Source organism: Tenrec ecaudatus, chromosome 13 (assembly GCF_050624435.1).
Source record: "Tenrec ecaudatus isolate mTenEca1 chromosome 13, mTenEca1.hap1, whole genome shotgun sequence".
In the NCBI taxonomy this organism is placed as follows: Eukaryota; Metazoa; Chordata; class Mammalia; order Afrosoricida; family Tenrecidae; genus Tenrec; species Tenrec ecaudatus.
The window spans coordinates 135,972,729-135,993,477 of NC_134542.1; the positions used below are offsets into that span (position 1 = coordinate 135,972,729).

General features: G+C 41.6%; 1 protein-coding gene and 1 pseudogene across 2 annotated transcripts in view; one reads left to right on the forward strand and one right to left on the reverse strand.

The window, feature by feature from the left end:
• SLC35F5 (solute carrier family 35 member F5) overlaps window positions 1-20,749 on the forward strand; it is a 70,800-nt gene that overhangs the window by 16,633 nt on the left and 33,418 nt on the right. For both annotated transcript variants that reach the window (XM_075530280.1, XM_075530279.1), the window contains 3 exons: window positions 1,905-1,986; window positions 3,802-3,992; window positions 18,943-19,024. In XM_075530280.1, coding sequence (XP_075386395.1) covers window positions 1,905-1,986; window positions 3,802-3,992; window positions 18,943-19,024 — 355 coding nt within the window. The remainder of the gene's footprint in view (window positions 1-1,904; window positions 1,987-3,801; window positions 3,993-18,942; window positions 19,025-20,749) is intronic.
• On the reverse strand, window positions 879-1,280 carry LOC142424388 (ATP synthase F(0) complex subunit f, mitochondrial pseudogene; annotated as a pseudogene).

Below are 20,749 nucleotides of genomic sequence, written 5' to 3' on the forward strand. Positions count from 1 at the left end.
CTCACTTTCCTGATACAATCATTGAAGATGAATGGGTACATAAGCAAATGTGATGAATAAAGCTGATAGTGCCCAGCTATCACAAGATATAGCACCTGGGGTCTTAAAATCTTAAAGGTAAACAAGTGGCCATCTAGCTCTGAAGCAATCAAGCCCAAATGGAAGAAGCACACCACTTTGTGTGATCACTGGGTGTCTAAGAGATCAGGTATCAGGCATCAAAGAACAAAAAATCATATCATTGTGAATGAGGGGGTGTGGAGTGGGGACCCAAAGCCCATCTGTAGGCAACTGGATATCCCCTTACAGAAGGGTCTTGGGGAGATGAGCCAGTCAGGGTGCAGTGTAGCAATGATGAAACATCCAAGTTTCCTCTAGTTTTTTAATGCTTCCTCCCCACCACTATCATGATCCCAATTCTACCTTACAAATCTGGCTAGACCAGAAGATATACACTGGTACAGATGGTAACTAGAAACACAGGGAATCCAGAACAGATGATCCCTTCAGGACCATGGGGAGAGTGGTGATACTGAGAGGGTGGAGTAAAGGTGGGGTAGAAAGGAGGAACCGATTGCAAGGGTCTACATATAAACCCCTCCCTGAGGGACGGACAACAGAAAAGTGGGTGAAGGGAGATGTTGGACAGTGTAAGGCATGACAAAATAATAATAATTTATAAATTATCAAGGGTTTATGAGGGAGGGGGGCGAGGAGGATGGGGAGGGGGAAAATGCTGACACCAAGGGTTCAAGTAGAAAGCAAATGTTTTGAGAATGATGATGGCAGCAATTGTACAAATGTGCTTGACACATGGATGGATGGATGGTGATAAGAATTGCCAGAGCCCCCAATAAAATGATTTTTTTTTCAGGCCTGCACCTTTTATTGGGCACATTGTCAAGGGCTCTTGCCGGGTGGATGGGAGGGGGTGGTGGCAAGGCAAGTGGCCAGACCAGGAAAGCAGGCCGCCCTCACCGTGGCATTCTCAGTGGTACTTCCGTAATCGCTCGTGTTTGAGCTCCTTGTAGGATAGGCAGTAGCTGAAAACCACATAGGCCGCCAACACCATGGACAGGTCTGCGACGCTCCCCTTCCTCACGTTGACATACTTGCTATAATACCGATCGTAACCTCTCCGAAAGGCGCCGAAAATGCCCATCAGGGTGAAGTCCCGCATCAGCACCCAGCTGGGCAGCTCCGAGATCCTGACATCCAGGAGGCGCTTCTCCTTCAGGGGCACGGGAGACGCCATCTTTCAGTCCTGGGTGTCCGCTGCGCTGGGCAAAATGATTTTTTTAAAAAGAAATATATATCTAATTACCTACGTCTTTGTACTTGGCACATAGCAAGAGGTGATAGTTTTTCTTTTTAAATATTGATCTGTTCTTTAAGAGATTTTCAGGAATTTTTAACATTTAGTTGGATCTTTGCAATAAGAAGAGTGAATTAGGCAAACAGAAATGCCTATCTCTCCTCTGCCTTCTTCTTTAGAATATACCATCTTTAAAGACAAAGACTTTTTCTGATTCGTTCTTATATCCCAGGATGTAGAACATTGCCTGACAGAGGAGGAGCTCGCTGTGTACGTGTTAATGAGAGACAGGAATTATTCTGTTGGCTGAGAAGTCTGATTTTGTGATAGCCAAGTATTAAATGTGACAGTGGTGGTCTGTTGAATTACTAACCTTTAAACAGATTCTTTTCTGTCATTGTACCTGTGTTGATCAGTTGGATTTCCTTTATATACGCCTTAAATGCATCTTGGGAAATTGGCACTTCCTGAAGATGTTGGCAAACTTCCTTTTTGGGTGGCGTTGATGTCTGCTATCTGTTTAAATTATAGCCAAGATGCCAGCAATTGTACTTGGTGTTTATGTTTGTATCTGCCTGTTACATTCCAGAGTGAACCTCTGTACGTTCCTGTGAAATTTCATGACCTTCCAAGTGAAAAACCTGACAACACAAATATTGCTACCGAAAAAGGTAAGCAACACTTAGGACTTCCGAAGTTAAGAACGGGTAGAAATTCTTCCTTTGTTCAAAAGCCACCCCACGATGCCGTGGTTGTATGGGCTGCCTGGGGTCGCCAGCAGTTCTTAGCGCTGGAAATGAAGTGCTCTGTGACGTTCTCTGAGTCTGTAGCCTTCTGGAAGCTTGAGTGGGTTTTTCAAATCCTTTAAAAAATTAATCCAATGGGGAATAATTTTAAAATGCCAGAAACCTTTAGGGTGTTTTTCTTTCTCACATGAAATATGTCCTCTTCAACCATACCTCCAAACCCCACTGGTAGCAAATTACAGGAGTTTGGTTGGCTCTGCATGCCAGCTTCAATGTAAGGCACCATTTCTAACCCGTAATATTCTCTTGCGAGAAACAGACTTAGAGAGGAATGTTCTGTATGCTTTCCCAGGAAAGAAATTCTCATAAATTGACTATCCATGAGAAAAAACTCAAAGTTTTACTGTAAGTGCTAAAATAATAATCTTATTACAATCCTGAATCAGTCAACTGTGTGTGCACACAATTGCTAAAGCATTGTTTTAATAGGCCTCATTTTAAACCATTTTTGTAGATGAAACCACTTTTTGCTGTAAACTCTTTGACATGAACAAAGCCAATTACTTGATATTAGACATGCACGCTGAACCAGGGTGGAAAAACAAAGAGATACAGATAGGTTTGGCAGGATATTTCTATATGCGTATTTATCTTTGTTACAAATATGTCCATGAATGTGGTAGAGAATATAGGGTGCAAAGTTATGAAAACTTAGACATGACCAAGCACCTTGAGGGATAAGTCCCTGAGCTTAGGGCCTTGAGACTATCCTGGAGGGTTACCAAGGTCAGTTGACATGCAGTGACAGCATTCTATAGCTTCCTTTGGTGATCCGTGGCTAGACGCTTACAGACTTGGGAAAACTCATTTTAGGTGCATCTAGTGATCTCTCCCTAACTGTGGGAAAGAAGAGTTTTAAAAAAATTGTACCCAAACTTGCCAGTAACCTTTTGGGACAGCATAGAATTGGCCCTGTGAGTTTCAGAGGCTATAACTTTTTACTGGAGTAGAAAGCCTCATCTTTCTCTAGTAATTTCTAACTCTAGTAATTTCTTACAGTTCGCAGCCCAAAGGGCACATTGAAGACCCATGGAAATAAGTAGCCTAACAGACTAATGGGCCCTGTGAACGTCGGCTTTCATGATTCTCAGACTTAGAGGGTACCGACCCATGACTGCTGACCGCTCCGAAAGGGCTCGCAATAGGAGATCCTGGATAGTGGCGGAAAATGTGGAACGAAACTTAGATCCTAATCATTACCAGTCCTACTGGTCTGCTAGAGAGTGGTTGAACGCCTGAGAGTATGGCTCTTGGACATCCTCAGGCCTGGAACTGAACTCACCTTGTGGCTCCTCTTCCAGCCAAAGGATAGGCCGATAAGATGAGCAGCAACACCAGGGGGCACTCGCTCCTTAGAACCATCACCACCATGAGACAGACAGGGAAGTGGTTTCCCAGGACAGTTAGCAGACAGGAAGGGATAGGAGGGAGGAAGTGGTAGGAGTGCTGTTATCTTGTGGGGATTTAAATCAGTGTCATAAATCGTATGTGCATTAATTATTGAGTGAAAAACTAATTTGCTCTATAAATTTTCACGAAAATCCTAACAAAAAGTAAGAAAATACATATTCTTGTTTTGGGTTTTGAATCTGCTGGCACATCAATTAACTAATGCTTTTAAAACTTGTAACTTTTGTTCATCACAAGTATTCACTGATTAAAAAAAAAATTTTTTTTAAGCTCCAAAAAAATCTCGAGTAAGGTTCAGTAATATTATGGAGATTCGACAGCTCCCATCAAGTCACGCGTTGGAAGCTAAACTGTCGCGCATGTCTTATCCTGCTGTGAAAGAACAGGAGTCCGTACTAAAAACCGTGGGGAAACTGAATGCAACTCAAGTAGCAAAAATAAGCTTTTTCTTTTGCTTTGTGGTAAGTCTTCTCCTTGTTATGTTTGGAACATAATTAAGACTTTAGTGCATATTAACAATATATTGTTGAAGTTTGGAGCTGTTGGGTTGCTTAATCACAAAGTCGAACAAACTCTGGGACATTAGAACATTAAAGTTAATACATGCTTGTTACACCTCAGAATTAGAGCTCAGTGAAACCTGTACCATAAAGCTATACGTACATGCTTACATATATATACATATACATATACATATACATATACATATACATATATATATATATATATATATATAAACAAGGGGCCTCAGCATTTGATGGAAATTGGATTAAAGGCAATGAGAAGTTATTGCTTCCTGGCACATCCTCCACTTAGGTCTACATGTTTCCAAAGGCTGTGTTTGCGTCTCCTAATCCTTCCACGAAGAATCTGAACCACTTGGATTGATACCGCCTCAAAATGGCAATTTTGACATCTTTAATGATCCCAAACCATGTTCCTTTAAATATTTTAGCATCAAGAAGCATTACAACCAAAAAGAAGTCTGAAGGTGCAAGAGTAAGGCTAGATGGGGTAGGGCTTCTGCACAGCATTCTCATAGGATAGTCCTGGCTGTCTGCTGCGGTGGGGACATTTGGGCATAGCTTTCCTGGCCTTTTCCTCAGCAGTGCAGTTTTAAATTTTCTTAAATCTTTTTCCTGACAAGTCCCCATGATTGTCCTGTGTCCTGGGAAAAACCTCCTTTGGGGAGTCCCAGAAGACAATACCAAACTTGCTGAGCTGACTGCTCTGTCTTGAGCTTACCAGAATTTGTGCATGTCCTCAGAAGCGATTGTTTTCACTTAGCCTCATTTGAAGGCACTCTAGTAAAAGGAAGACAAATGTATTACTGAGAGAGATTATCTTCCCCTAATTGCAGAACTATGTTCAAGTGTATCTAGTTTGGAATATACCTTGACCTGAGTAACAACAACACCCCGCCCCTCACTGCGCAATATTTGTTTATTTACATTCATATATATGAGGTAACTTCAAAAAGTTCATGGATAAGTGGAATGTAAAGATAATGAAATTTCTCCATGAACTTTTTGAAGCCCTGTTGTATTACGTATCACATTGCACTGTATAATTTGCTGATACCATATTTTGAAGTTTGTATGTAATGTTTCTGACTCATAAGGAGAAAGAGTGGATTTATGAAGATACTAGAATAAAGTATTCAATTAATTGCAAAGCTTACTTAGGACAATCGCAGGAGCAACAGAGCCCCATCTAAGTCAGGGGCCTCGTGTATGTGTGTGTGTGTGTGTGTGTGTGTGTAAATACATCAGACTTTCGCATTAACTCAGAGTCAATATTATGAATAATCATTTTTATCAATAGAGTCACCCAAGCAAGGGTTTTCTGTGTTTATTCTTCAAGTGTTTTTGCAGTTGTATATTAAAATCATGTAAATGTGATAAAAGTATTTTTAATAAACAATATTGTAAATACTTCTATAGAATTTTGTATAACCTTATTGATAGCTTCACTTTTCTTTAATTTTTATTTATTTCTAATCATTTTATTGGGGGCTCGTACAATTCTTATCGCAATCCACATATAATCCATTGTATGTGTTAAGCATATAATCCATATTGTGTGTTAAGCACATTTGTACATTTGTTGCCATCATCATTCTCAAAACATTTACTTTCTTTTTTTTTCAGTTTGTTTTTTTTATTAACAATTTATTGGGGCTCATACAATTCTTATCACAGTTCATACATATACATACATCAATTGTATAAAGCACATCTGTACAGTCTTTGCCCTAATCATTTTTTTCTCCTCTTTTCTTTCTTTACATTTTATTAGGGACTCATACAACTCTTATCACCATCCATACATATACATACATCAATTGTATAAAGCACATCCATACATTCCCTGCCCCAATCATTCTCAAGGCGTTTGCTCTCCACTTAAGCCCCTTGCATCAGGTCCTCTTTTTTTTTTTTCCCTCCCTCCCCTTTCCCCCCTCCCTCATGTGCCCTTGGTAATTTATACAGCGTTATTTTGGCATATCTTGCCCTATCCGGAGTCTCCCTTCCCCCCTTCTCTGCTGTCCCTCTCCCAGGGAAGAGGTCACATGTGGATCCTTGTAATCAGTTCCCCCTTTCCAACCCACTCACCCTCCACTCTCCCAGCATCGTCCCTCACACCCTTGGTCCTGAAGGTATCATCCACCCTGGATTCCCTGTACCTCCAGCCCTCATATGTACCAGTGTACAGCCTCTGTCCTATCCAGGCCTGCAAGGTAGAATTCAGATCATGGTAGTTGGGGGGAGGAAGCATCCAGGATCTGGGGGAAAGCTGTGTTCTTCATCGGTACTACCTCGCACTCTAATTAACCCATCTCCTCTCCTAAACCCCTCTATGAGGGGATCTCCATTGGCCGACACTTGGACCTTGGGTCTCCACTCTGCACTTCCCCCTTCATTTAATATGGTATATATATACATATACACATATATACACATACACATATATACACATACATACACACACTTATATCGTTTGTTTGTTTTTTTGCATGATGCCTTATACCTGGTACTTTGGCACCTCGTGATCGCACTGGCCGGTGTGCTTCTTCCATGTGGGCTTTTTTGCTTCTGAGCTAGATGGCCGCTTGTTCACCTTCAAGCCTTTAAGACCCCAGACACTATCTCTTTTGATAGCCGGGCACCATCAGCTTTCTTCACCACATTTGCTTATGCACCCATTTGTCTTCAGCGATCCTATCATGGAGGTGTGCAGTCGATGATATGATTTTTTGTTCTTTGATGCCTGGTAACTGATCCCTTTGGGACCACTCGATCACACAGGCTGGTGTGTTCTTCAATGTGGACTTTGTTGCTTCTGAGCTAGATGGCCGCTTGTTTATCTTCAAGCCTTTAAGATCCCAGTCACTATCTCTTTTGATAGCCGGGCACCATCAGCTTTCTTCACCACATTTGCTTATGCACCCATTTGTCTTCAGCAATCCTATCATGGAGGTGTGCAGTCAATGATATGATTTTTTGTTCTTTGATGCCTGGTAACTGATCCCTTTGGGACCACTCGATCACACAGGCTGGTGTGTTCTTCCATGTGGACTTTGTTGCTTCTGAGCTAGATGGCCGCTTGTTTATCTTCAAGCCTTTAAGATCCCAGTCACTATCTCTTTTGATAGCTGGGCACCATCAGCTTTCTTCACCACATTTACTTGTTCACCCACTTTGGCTCCAGCCATTGTGTCGGGAGAGTGAGCATCATAGAGTTCCAATTTAATAAAAGAAGGTATTCATGCATTGAGTGAGTGTTTGAGTAGAGGCCCAAGGTCCTTCCGCCACCTTAATACTTGACCTATAAATATAGACACATAGATCTATTTCCCCATCCTCCTATATATATTTGCATGTACATGTCTTTGTCTAGACCTCCATGAATGCCCTTTGACTCCTAGCTCTTTCCTCCATCTCCCTTGACTTTCCTCCTGCCCTACTACCATGCTTCGTCACCACCTGGGCTAGAGTATACCTCTTCTCTAAGCAACCTTACCCTTGATCATTTCCCACCAGGCCTGCCACTCCCCCTTCTCTACCATTTGGGGTCCCATGTTTTTCCCTTGTCCCTGGGTTTGTTAACACCACTTCCTTACCCCCCTTGCCCCCCCACCCCAAGTCCCCCCGGAACTGTCGGTCCCGTTGTTTTTCCTCCAGATAGTTCATCCAGCCTGTCCTATTCAGACAGACCTGTGGAGACACTAACATGCACAAAAACAAGACAGAGGAAAACAAAGCAACAGTAGACAACCAGACAACAAAACAACAAAAACATACCACTGACAAAGAACAGAACAAAACAGTTCACAAGAGAAAAGCTTGTAGTTAGTTCAGGGATCGTTTCCTGGCCCATAGGAGCGTTTTCCAGTCCAGTCTGTTGGGGCACCATGCCCTGGCCCCAAAGTCCACTTTCAACATTCCTTGGGGACCTTGCCACTCCATTCCCTTGCTGTTCCGCTGCACTCCCCCAGTGATTTGCCTCGGTGTGGTGGGATCAGGTCAGGTGCAATTCCCACACTGTGTCTCCGGTGCTGTCCCCTGTATCGCCCTTAGTCACTGATTGGCATAATTTCTCATAGTGGGGCCAGCCATGTTGTTCTCTCTGTGTACTGGCTGCTCTACTCAGGAACATCATCCTCACGGCCTGTTGGGCCAGGCTGTGCTCCACTCTCCCCTCCTGCCCCTTCATCTGCTCCCGTGTGCTCTGATCAGATATGTTCATCTCCTGGGGCTGCAGAGTCAATGTCGTCCTTTGGAACAAATTCTTTTCGGGGGAGGGGCAGGAATCCACTTAATTTATGGTGCTGGGGCCAGCCTCCCAGACCTCTCCACTGGTTCCCTACTCCACGCTGGGAACATTTACTTTCTACTTGAACCCTTAATATCAGCTCCTCGTTTTTACCCCTCCCTGCCCTGTTCCCCCTCCCTCATGAACCCTCCATAATTTATAATTTATTATTATTTTGTCACATCTTACACTGTCCGACGTCTCCCCGCACCCTCGTCTTTGCTGTCCACCCCCCAGAGAGGAGGACATATGTAGATTCTTGCAGTCGGTTCCCCCTTTCCACCCCACATTCCCTCCAGGCATACCCACTCGCACCACTGGTCCTGAATGGGTCATCTGCCTTAGATTCCCTGTGTTTCCAGTTCCTATCTGTACCAGTGTCCATCCTCTGGTCTAGCCAGATTTGTAAGGTAGAACTGGGATCATGATAGTGGTGGGGAGGAAGCATTTGAGAGGAACTTGAGGAAAGCTGTATGTTTCATCGTCCCTACGCTGCACCCTGACTGGCTCACCTCCTCCCTGCAACCCTTCAGTAAGGGGGTGTCCAGTTGCCTGCAGATGGGCTTTGGGTCTCCATTCTGCACTCACCCTCATTCACAATGACATGATTTTTTTGTTCTTTGATGCCTGATCCTATAGATACCTCGTGGTCACCCAGGCTGGTATGCTTCTTCCATGTGGGCTTTCTTGCTTCTGAGCTAGATGGCCACTTGTTTATCTTCAGCCTTTAAGACCCCAAACACTATATTTTTTGATAGTTGGGCACCATCAGCTTTCTTCACCACATTTGCTTATGCACACATTTTTCTTCAGCGATCGTGTCAGGAAGGTAAGCATCATGGAATGCCAATTTAATAGAACAAAATGTTCTTACATTGAGTGAGTACTTGAGTGGAGGTCCAATGTCCATCTGTTGCCTCAGTTCTAAACCTATAAATATATGCACATAGATCTATTTCCCCACCATACTATATAAATATATTTACATATGTACATACCTGTATTTAGACCTTTATGAATACCCTTTGTCTCCTAGTGTTTTCCTCTATTTCCTTTTACTTTCCTCTTGTCCCACTATCATGCTCAGCCTTCATTTGAGTTTCAGTAATTTCTGTCGGTTACATTGCCCTTGCTGAGTCCCTACCAGACCTCTCACACCCTCCTTGCCACTGATTTTGGATCACTTGTTGCTCCCTTGTCCCTGGGTTGGTCAGCACCACCTCCTTATCCCCGCCTCCCCCTCCCCCCCATGCCCTCCCAGAACCATTGGTCCTGTTGTTTTCTCCTCTAGTCTATCTTATCTAGATAGATCTGTAGAGATAATAATTTGCACCAAAAAACAAGGCATAGCAAGACATAGTGACAAAAGAGAACAAAATGACGACAAAAAAGAAAACCAATGACCCATAAAAGAATAAATTAATTAAAAAGAAAAACATTTTTAAAAGGAAGAGAAACCTGTAAATGGATAAAGGTCTGGTTTTTGACCTATAGGTATGTCCTCCAGTCAAGTGTGATGAGGTGCCAAGCTCTGGCCCCAGAGCCTATCCTTTGCACTCCCTGGGGTGCTCCCTGCTCTGCTCCCCAAGTTGCTCTGCCGCACCCCTTTAGTGTTTTGTCTCAGTGTCGCAGGGTCATTCCCAGGACTGAGCTCCAATGTTGTCCACCTTAGGGCCAGTGAGGGATGTCGTTTCTCATAGTGGGATCAGCCATATGGTCCACTCTGCATTGGCTCTTCAGATTGAGGATATTGTCATCTAGGCCTGGTGAGCCATGCTGTGCTCCGCTCTTCCTCCCCATTCATTTGCTCCCGTGTGCTCTGATTAGACATGTCCCTCTCCCCTAGTTAAAGCTTCAGTGCCGTCCTCTAAAGTAAATTCTTCTGGGCAGCGGGGAAGTTGTCCACGTAGCTGGTGTGGGGGCCGAGTCCTCAGGCCCCTCCATTGGCTCCTCTCTCCATGCCGGCATGCTGCATTCACATCTTGCAACACTGGATTTAAGTCTGGTCCCTCTTTCCCTGTGGAGACACAAACAATACCCTCCCCTTGGGTGGAGCAGTGCCCTATTCCCCCTGCACGTATCTATTTTTTCCCTTTCCTCCCCACCCCCCTTTTTAGTTGGCTAACATATGTACCCCTGCATTTGGTCTGGCCCCTGCCATTCTACCTGGAATTCACCCTTGGAGAGTTTGAATACAATAGCATTTTCCCTGTGCCCCTTTTGCATTTTTCTTTCTTTTATTTATTTATTTAAATAAACTTACCTCAGCGGACTCATGTTGTGCTTGTCCTTTTGCGCTTGGCTTACTTCACCTAGCTCAATTTCCTCCAGTTCTTCCCATGGGCGATGTTCTTCATGTGTTCGTCACTGCGTTTTAGCGATGCCTAGTACTCCATTGTATGTATGTACCACAGTCTTTTAATCCATTCATCTGTCGATGGAAATTTGGGTTGTTTCCAACTCCTTGCGATTGTGAACTCTGCCACCATGAACACTGGAGCACAGATGTCTGGCTGTGGTTTGTTTCTTGCCTCTTCTGGGTATACACCCAGTAGGGGGATTCCTGGGTCGTATGGTAGCTCAATTTCCTTCTGTTTTAGAAATCGCCAAAATCGATTTCCATAGTGGCTGGACATACCTACAGGTCCACCAACAGTGGATGAGAGTTCCTATCTCACCACAGCCCCTCCAACACTTGTTGCTTTCTGATTTTTTGAATTGGGCTATCATTGAGGGAGTTAGGTGGTGTCTCATAATTATTTTAATTAGCATTTCTCTTATGGCTAATGATTGGGAACATTTTCTCATATGTTTATTGGCCATTCTGATTTCAGACTCTGTGAAACTTCTGTTCAGGTCCTCTGCTTACCTCCTCAGTGGGCAGTTAGTTTTTCTCTTACTGTAAGTTTGCAGAGTATTGTAGATTTAAAAAATAAGGTCCTTGTCTGATGTGTCATTGCTGAAGATGTTTTCCCAGTCGGTGGACTCTCTTATTACTCTCTTGGTGAATTCTTTCTATGTGCACAGGTGTCTTATCTTCAGTATATCCCACTTGTCTATTTGTGACTCCTCTGTGTTTGTATCCTTCCCTATTTCTGATTGCCTATGTAATCCCTCTGCCAAGGTTCTCAGGTTTGTCCCAATTCCCTCATTGATGGCCCTAATAGTTTGGGGTTTACCCCAAGGTCTGTGATCCACCTTGAGTTTATTCTCATGCATGGAGTGAGGCAAGTAGATATCTGTTTTTTTCCAGCACCATATATTGAAGAAGGCATCAGCTTCCCATTTAATATTTTCGGGGCCCTTATCAAAGATCAGTTGTCCGTATGCTGATGATTTTATTCCTGGGTCTTCAGTTCTTTTCCATTGGTCTGAGTATCTGTCCTTGTACCAGCTCCACTCTGTTTTGACTGCTGTGGCTGTATAGTACGTGCTAAAGTCAGGTAGAGCAAGCCCTCCCCCCGTGTCCTTCCCGAGGAGTTCTATGCTAGTCTGGGCTGCTTCCCTCTCCATCTAAAGTTGGTAATCAGTTTTTCCATTTCTTTGAAGAAGGATGGTGGTATTCGTATCGGGATAACATTGAACTTACATAGCGCCTTCACCTTTATTTTCACAGAGAAACTCTCTATGCTTCTGCTTTCACATAGAATAACGACATACTCATTGAACGCTTATTGGTATCTACGCTGGCATTTGAGACTACTCTGGCTTAATGAAAACTCAAGAAACTAGAATTTAATAAATTCAGCTATATTTTATGTACAGCTCATGGAAATAATGTCATCTGACCAAACCAAACCAACCCTTTGCCAGTTCTGACTCATAGCGACCGTATAGCACAGAGTAGAACTGCCTCATAGGGTTTCCAGTCTTTTCAGAAGTCGACTGCCTCATTTATCCCTTGGAGCAGTTGGTGGGTTAAAGCAGCAGACCTTTCAGTTAACAGTGCTGTGCTAGAACTACTGCACAACCAGGGTTCCTGGGCTCGGTCTAAGATCGCTCAGTTTGAACCGTCAAGAGGCAGGTGTGTTCTGATCATGTTCAAACACCAGGCAATGCACTGACATTATTGTGGCTTTATCGAGAGGGATTTCAGCTTTCCAGTTTCGTGTCTAACTCTCATGGCATAGCCCTTTTTGCTCCCTCCCTTACTTAACCAGTGCTTATTTGTAGTAACTGATTCACATATTTTGTGCAAGTCAGAGAAAGTCTTTTTATGTTTTAATATGAGAATCATGTATGTAATAAAAATAATTTAAAGATTTATATATGAAAATTATCCTCTTAAGTTAGATTTTTAATAGGCGTAAATCAGTGTCAAGCAGGACAAAATAAATTAATTATATACTACCTAATTTTCAAAGGAGACCTGAAATGACTCGTGATAGAAGTATCTGTGCACTAAAATTAAAGGGAAAAGATCAGAGCGAAATTAAAAGGGTTCATGGGCCAGGGAGGAAGCTGGCTGGAGGGGGATGCTTCTATCAGGAGACTTAGGTTCAAGAAAGCAAACTGCAGATGAGCACCCTCCTCATCTCTAAGCATTCTGCTAGGCAAGAGACAAAGGATTTTCACAGCTTGTTGCCTATTAAAAAGACGATTTCACTGCTTTGGATAAAGCAAACATTTTCTTAACTCAGAATTCTGAGGAAATATTTTGCATACTTAAAGCACTATCCTATGTAACAGATTTACAAATATATGTGCACATAATAGTCTTTGTTTGATTTGCACAGTGTTAAATGAATTATGCTAACCTTTAAGTTCTATGGGAATTCAGTTATTCACTGCCATTGAGTCAATGTTGGCTCATAGCGACCCCCTGTGGGTTGGCCAGACTGCAAATCTTTACCAAAGCAGAAAGCCCACTCTTTCTCTCATGAAGCTACTGGTGGTTTTGAACTGTTGACCATGAGATCGCAGCACAACTAATAACCACTACACCACCAGGGCTCCATCGGAGTCCTGTAGACCAGTTATATTGCCGTAAGGAGCCCTGGTGCCACTTTGGATTAGGTGCTGGTCTGCTAACCACAAGGATGAAAGTTCAAATTCATTTTCAGGTGAAAGACGAGGCTGTCTGCTCCTGTTAAGATTTGTAGTTTCAGAAACCCTATAGAGCGTAATGGGTTTGGATTTTTGGTTTACATAACTTAAAAATTTAAGTAAAGTCTTAGGTCTAGTCTATGGAAATATAACAACTTATTCTTAGTCTTTAGTCTATGGAACTATAACAACTGCGCCCAAGCTGATCCCACCACACTGAGGCAAAACACTAAGGGCATGCAACAGAGCAGCAAGGGGAACAGTGCACCCAAGTCCCCAAAGAATATCAAAAATGGACTTTGGGGCCAGGGCTTGGCACTCCATCAGACTCAACCGGAAAACACTCCTAAACACCAACGAACAGTCCTTGAACTAACTACAAGCTTTTCTTTTTTGTTGATGTTGTGTTGTTTTTTGTTTTGTTTTTGTCATTGACTTTTTGTTGTTTCGTTTATTTTGTTGCTTGGTTTTGCTCTGTATTGTTTTTGTGCATGTTATTTGCGCAGGTCGGTCTAAATAAGATAGGCTGGGTGAACACTCTGGAAGAGAAAACGGGACAATTCTGGGGGGGACATGGGTCGAGGGGGAGGTAGGAGAAAGGAAGTGGCGTTTACAAACCCAGGGACAAGGGAACAACAGTGATCCATATTGGTGGTGAGGAGGGTGTAGGAGGTCTGGTAGGGTGTAATGAAGGGTAATGTAACCAACGGGAATTACTAAAACCCAAATGGAGGCTGAGCATATTGGTGGGACAGGAGGAAAGTAGGGGGAAGTGGTGGAAGGAGCTAGGAGGCGAGGGACATTTATAGAGGTCTAAATAAAGGCATGTACATATGTATATATATTTATGAGGATGGGGAAATAGATTTATGTGTATATATTTATAGGTTTAGTATTAAGGTAGCAGAAGGACATTGAGCCTCCACTCAAGTACTCCCTCAATGCAAGAATACTTTGTTCTATTAAACTGGCATTCAGTGATGCTCACCCGACACGATCACTGAAGACAAAGCGGGTGCATAAGCAAATGTGGTCAAGAAAGCTGATGGTGCCCGCCTAGCAAAAGATACAGTGTCTGGGGTCTTAAAGGCTTGAAGGTAAACAAGTGGCCATCTAGCTCAGAAGCAACAAAGCTTAACGTGGAGAGCAAATGTTTTGAGAATGATGAGCGTAACGAATGTACAAGTGTGCTTTATTCAATTGATGTATGTATGGCTTGTGATGAGTTGTATGAGCCCCCAATAAAATGATTTTTTTAAAAACTCAAAAAACAATACAATACAAAACAAAAAGAAATATAACAACCGTAAATACAAACTGCATTTAAATTTTTAATAGCTGTGTTTGAAAAGTACAGGAAGGAGATTAAGTTAGTACTGATACTGTATGAACCCATTCATTCTATGTAATATATATATATATATATATATATATATATATATATATATATATATATATATATATACACACACACACATGCCAATGTTACCAATATAAAATTGTTTTTAAATCATTTTATTGGGGGCTCGTACAACTCTATCACAATCCATTAATTGTGTCAAGGACATGTGAACATTTGTTGCCATCATCATTTTCAAAACATTTGCTTTCTGCTTGAGCCATTGGTATCAACTTCTTCCCCCCCTCCCTCCCTCCCTCATGTACCCTTGATAATTTCAGTTTGAGCTAGCCACATTTCACCTTAATAGTGCAGTTCAAAAGAAGTTAGATATAGTTTGTGTCAGTAGGACTTCCAAACTCAAGACCAGACCCACTCTGGTGCAGTCCATTCTGACTAAGAGCGACCATAGAACTGACCATAGTTTTCCTTTTTTTTTTTCTTTCTTAATTTTATTGGGGGCTCGTACACCTCTTATCACAGTCCACACATACATCCATTGTGTCAAGCACAGTTGTACATTTGTTGTTATCCTTTTCAAAACATTTTCTTTCCAATTCAGCCCTTGGTATTGGCTCCTCATTTCCCCCTCCCTCCCTCAGAAACCCTTGACAACTTATAAAGTATTATTATTTGGTCATTTCTTACACTGACCTATGTCTCTCTTCACCCACTTTTCTGTTGTCCATCTTCCTGGGAGGGGGTTATATGTAGATCTTTGTGATTGTTTCTCCCTTTCTCCTCCCACCTTTCCCTTACCCTCCTAGTATGGCTACTTTCATCATTGGTCCTGAGGGGTTTATCTGTTCCCATGTACATGCTGTGGTCTAGCTGGATTTGTAAGTTAGAATCAGGGTCATGATAGTGGGGGCGGTGGGGAGAGGAAGCATTAAAGAACTAGAGGAAAGTTGTATGTTTCATCGGTGCTATAATGCACTCTGACTGGCCCTTCTCTTTTTTGTGACTCTTGTGTAAGGGGCTGTCCAGTTGTCTACAGATGGGATTTGGATCTCCACCCTGCACTCCCCATCTTTCACGATGATACGATTTTTTGTTCTGGGTCTTTGAGGCCTGGTACCTGATCTCATCGACACCTCATGATCACACAGGCTGGTGTGCTTCTTCCATGTGGACTTTGTTGCTTCTCACTTAGATGGCTGCTTTTTTATTGTCAAGCCTTTAAGACCCAAACACTATATCTTTTGATAGCTGGGCACCATGAGGTTTCTTCACATTTGCTTATGCATCCACTTTGTCTTCAGCAATTATGTAATGAAGGTGAGCATCACAGAATGCCAGGTTATTAGAACAAAGTGTTTTTGTGTTGAGGGAGTACTTGAGTAGAGGCGCAATGTTCATCTGCTACCTTAATACTTATCATTATTTGTATATAGATCTTTCCTTATCATTATAAATATATTTACATGTGTGCATGCCTGTATTTATACCTCTATGAATTCCCATTTGTCTCCTAGTTCTTTCCTCTATTTCCTTTTACTTTTCACTTGTCCTATCATGTTTGGCCTTCATTCAACAACAACAAAAAAACCCAATGCCAAAAAAAGAGAAAAGCCTATAAACAGTTCCAGGTCTGTTTGTTGACTTTTAGGAGTGTTTTCCAGTCCAGTCTCACTTTTTGCCCAGCTCCAAAAGTCCATTTTTGGTATAGCCCAGGGGCTTCATTGCTTTGCTCCCCTTGCTGCTCTGTTCACACCCTGGGCATTCCCCCCAGGGGGGCCCACAGTGTTTCTAAGGCTTCTTTACAGAGCAGACTGCCATAGACTGCCATATTTCCTCTCCCAGAGCAGCTGAGCTACCAACCTGTGTGCGAGCAGCTGCATGTTTTCATGGCGATCACCAAGGCGCCTCTCATTAGGGCCTACATTGTATATTTTTATCCCTACAAAATAAAATGTAAGTTTGATTCAACTGGCTTTACCAAGAATACCTTTGTAAGAATTGTAGAGTACAATAATTTCATTACTGCTTGGGAAATAGCAGATCAATTATTTACTGATGATTAATTCATTATGTTTATATGACTCTCAATTCTAAAAAATGAAAGAAAGCATTATAAAAACATTTTTTGTTGAAATATAATTTTGATCTTTTGTGATAAGGGTGCTGTACATTTCCAGAGAATGGAGTTGTAGGAGAAGGGAGAATGAGGTAGGACTTTCTGGAAAGAGTTCATAGCTTCTCATGAATCCTTGGGATGTTTGAATGCTTGCCTCCTAAGTAATCTTTCATTTCTTTATCTTGCCATTAGTAGTGACCAGGGAGCTTACTGGGAAAACGAACACAGAAGCTACGTATTAAAGTAATGCATGAGGTGGGTCAAGACAGCTAATTATTACCCTGCACACATTATCTGGCCTTGGAGGAAATCTCCAAAAGCTAATTCAGGCAGAATCTCCCTCCTCTGTTTGAACACTTCATGGACAGGTAGCTGGTAGCCCCTGCTGCTGTAATGTTTGATATTGTTCATTTTAATGTGAATCTTGTCAATTGCTGCCTCATTGTCGTATTTAGACATGGAAGTGAAATCATCTAGGATTCAGTGGACTACTCAGAACCATGTTTTCAGTTTCATTGTGATTTTAGCCTTTGATACAGGGTAGATGGAGAATGCTGGGCTCTTACTGACCTTTAGCTATTAGCAATACTGTGAGCTCATGTGGCTGTAGTTGACAGGTAAATGCTAACGGTCACACTAGTACCTTAACTGCCAGTTCTGAGAGAGATCAAAGAGATGTCTCTCTCTAATGGAGAGGAGTCGTATTTGTTTTGCAATCTGGGTAAACAAGAGAGATGCCAAAAACAAACTAAATTTGCCTCAATTGCTTCTGTAGTGTAACTTTTTCATGACCCAGCAATTGATTTATTAGTATTTATTTTAATAATACTCATACACACATGTACTAGGCGATATATGTAATAATATTGATAGCAACATTGTTCAAAATAGGATCATCAGTAGCCAATAGAAAAACTGGATGGGTTGCAGTAGTATGCATTAGAATACATTGTAACAGTGAAAGTAAATGAAGTTTGTACACATAAACGCACATCAAGTTCTTCAAAAGGAGGTCTTACTCCACCAATCCAGGGGGGCCTCGGGTTGGTAATAGAGAATACCCTGGCTTAGACGAACAGGAGAAGGTGTGATGGCGGCGGGGAGTGGGCGGCACGGTTGATCTTCACAGGTGGGAAACTTCTAAGACTTGGGTGTATGTCACAGCTAAATATTAGAGAAACTATCACAATTGGTAAATTTAGGGTTATGATAGCTAAATAATGTTTTCCCGTCGTCCATCCACATAATCTTGTTTTGCAGATTTCTCATCATGTTAGTCATCTGTATCTTATATAAGTCAGGGTTTAAATTCGTTCCACTTACAACTTCTTTTGACCCAAAACATTTGCAGCGTGGGCAAGCACTGTTAGATTCCTTACAGGTTAGATTTTGAATTCATTTTTGCTTGTTGCACGTTCGTAAACTTTCCCCACTGCCATGCAATCAGTTTGGACTTACAGCGACACTGCAGGACAGTGCAGGACGATTGCTGTGAGTTTCTGAGACTGACTCTGTAGGAGTAGAAAGCCAGGAATTTTGCCCAAAGAGCGGCGGGTGGTGTTGAACTGTTGTTTTAGTGGTTATCAGCACCATGCGTAATCACTAGACCACCAGGGCGCCTAGAAACTTTTGACTGTTGCTAAACTTTTTTGTGACCCCCACCCTCTCACGCACATTCAGTTATGCAGCCCCATCTTCTGGTCTGGACCCATAGTTTAAGAAGCTTCGATATAAGGCATATTTCAATGTGTAAGCCTTTCTAGAAATTTAAGTTGTATTTAGGTAAACTTAATAAGAGCCAGCTTTGCTTGGATGAAGCAAATTTTAACATTGATTTGATAAATTATGTTAACCAAACTTATTTTAAAAACCCAAATGCTACGTTTTAATCAACTATTGTTAATTTTAATAAGGGGAGTGTGATAGTAAAGTCTTTTTTAGGTGCCAGTGATTGTTGCGTGTAAAGCACCTTTGGAAACCTTATGATAGCAGTGTATAGAGGAGCAAGAAGAAGGGAGCTAGCTATAAGTTATAATAACTAACATGTCATTCGCTTTGTTCCCTTTTTCTTTAGTGGTTTTTGGCGAATTTTTCATATCAGGAAGCACTTTCAGATACACAGGTCGCTATAGTTAATATTTTGTCTTCAACCTCTGGTAAGAACTTTTCTTCAAAAACCTCTATGATAATCTGAGGCTTATTTCTGATACACATACAAGCAGTTTTATTGTGCATTAGTATATTATCACTGCTTCGTGTTTATAGATTTACGCTATGTTCTGTGTTATTTATACTTTTACAGACATCTTGTAGTATTTCTTATACAGTAGTCTATTAAAAAATTTATAGAGTGGCTCTATATTTCATGTGTCTCTCTTTTCACATAACCTTTCTAACAGTGTTTTTTTCTGTGGCTAAATGTAATTGCTAATTTCAGAGGCATAATTTGCCTTAAGGAAAATGTTTTCATTTAAAAAATAGAATTGCCTTCCAAAAGATAAAATAAGCATTTTTGCAGGTGTAAAAATAACTTGATGGGGAGGGAGCACTCTCTAGAACTGATGGTGATTACACAACTCATTTTAAAAATGGCTTTTCCTGGGTGGGTGGAGGGTGTTGGGGAAAAAAGAAAATGTTCTAAAATTGATTGTGATAATGATTGTACAATTCTTCTCGATATTGTTGAACTATTGAATTGTGTGATATGTGAATTACTGTATATACTCATGTATAAGCCAAGTTTGTCAGCACATTTTTTTTTAATTATTTTTTATTTTTTAACAAATTATTGGGGCTGATACAATTCTTTTCACAGTTCATACATATACATACATCAATTGTATAAAGCACATCTGTACAGTCTTTGCCCTAATCATTTTTTTCTCCTCTTTTCTTCATTTACATTTTATTAGGGACTCCAACAACTCTTACCACAATCCATACATATACATACATCAATTGTATAAAGCACACCCATACATTCCCTGCCCCAATCATTCTCAAGGCATTTGCTCTTCACTTAAGCCCCTTGCATCAGGTCCTCTTTTTTTTTTCCCCCCCTCCCTCCCTTTTCCCCCCTCCCTCATATGCCCTTGGTAATTTATACCTCGTTATTTTGTCATATCTTGCCCTATTCGGGGTCTCCCTTCCCCCCTTCTCTGCTGTCCCTCTCCCAGGGAAGAGGTCACTTGTGGCTCCTTGTAATCAGTTCCCCCATTCCAACCCACTCACCCTCCACTCTCCCAGCATCGTCCCTCACGCCCTTGGTCCTGGAGGTATCATCCACCCTGGATTCCCTGTATCTCCAACCCTCATATGTACCAGTGCACAGCCTCTGTCCTATCCAGCCCTGCAAGGTAGAATTCGGATCATGGTAGTTGGGGGGAGGAAGCACATTTTTAATGCAGTTTTGTGGTAAAATTAGGTGCCTTGGCTGATATTTGAGTCGGCTTTTTAAAAACTCATTTTATTGGGGGTTCATGCAACTTTTATCACAATCCATACATCCATCCATTTTGTCAAGAACATTTGTACATTTGTTTCCCTCATCACTCTCAAAACATTTGCTTTCTACTTGAGCCCTTGGTATCAGCTCTTCATTTTCCCCCTTCCACTCCCCCTCTGCCTCACGAGCCCTTTATAATTTATAAATTATTATTATTTTGTTGGGTCAGCTTATACCTGAGTATATATATTAAGTGCCAATAAAATTGTTAAAAGTGAGAGAACAGAATAAAGATTAAGTTGCTTTTTATTAAAAAATAAATAAAACAACGAACACAGAGGCTTGTTTTGATGAGGTCTGAATGCTACATTTAACTTAATAGTTGAAAATATACTTGATCTGTATTGTTGAAATTTAGTTGTCAAAGAATGTTACA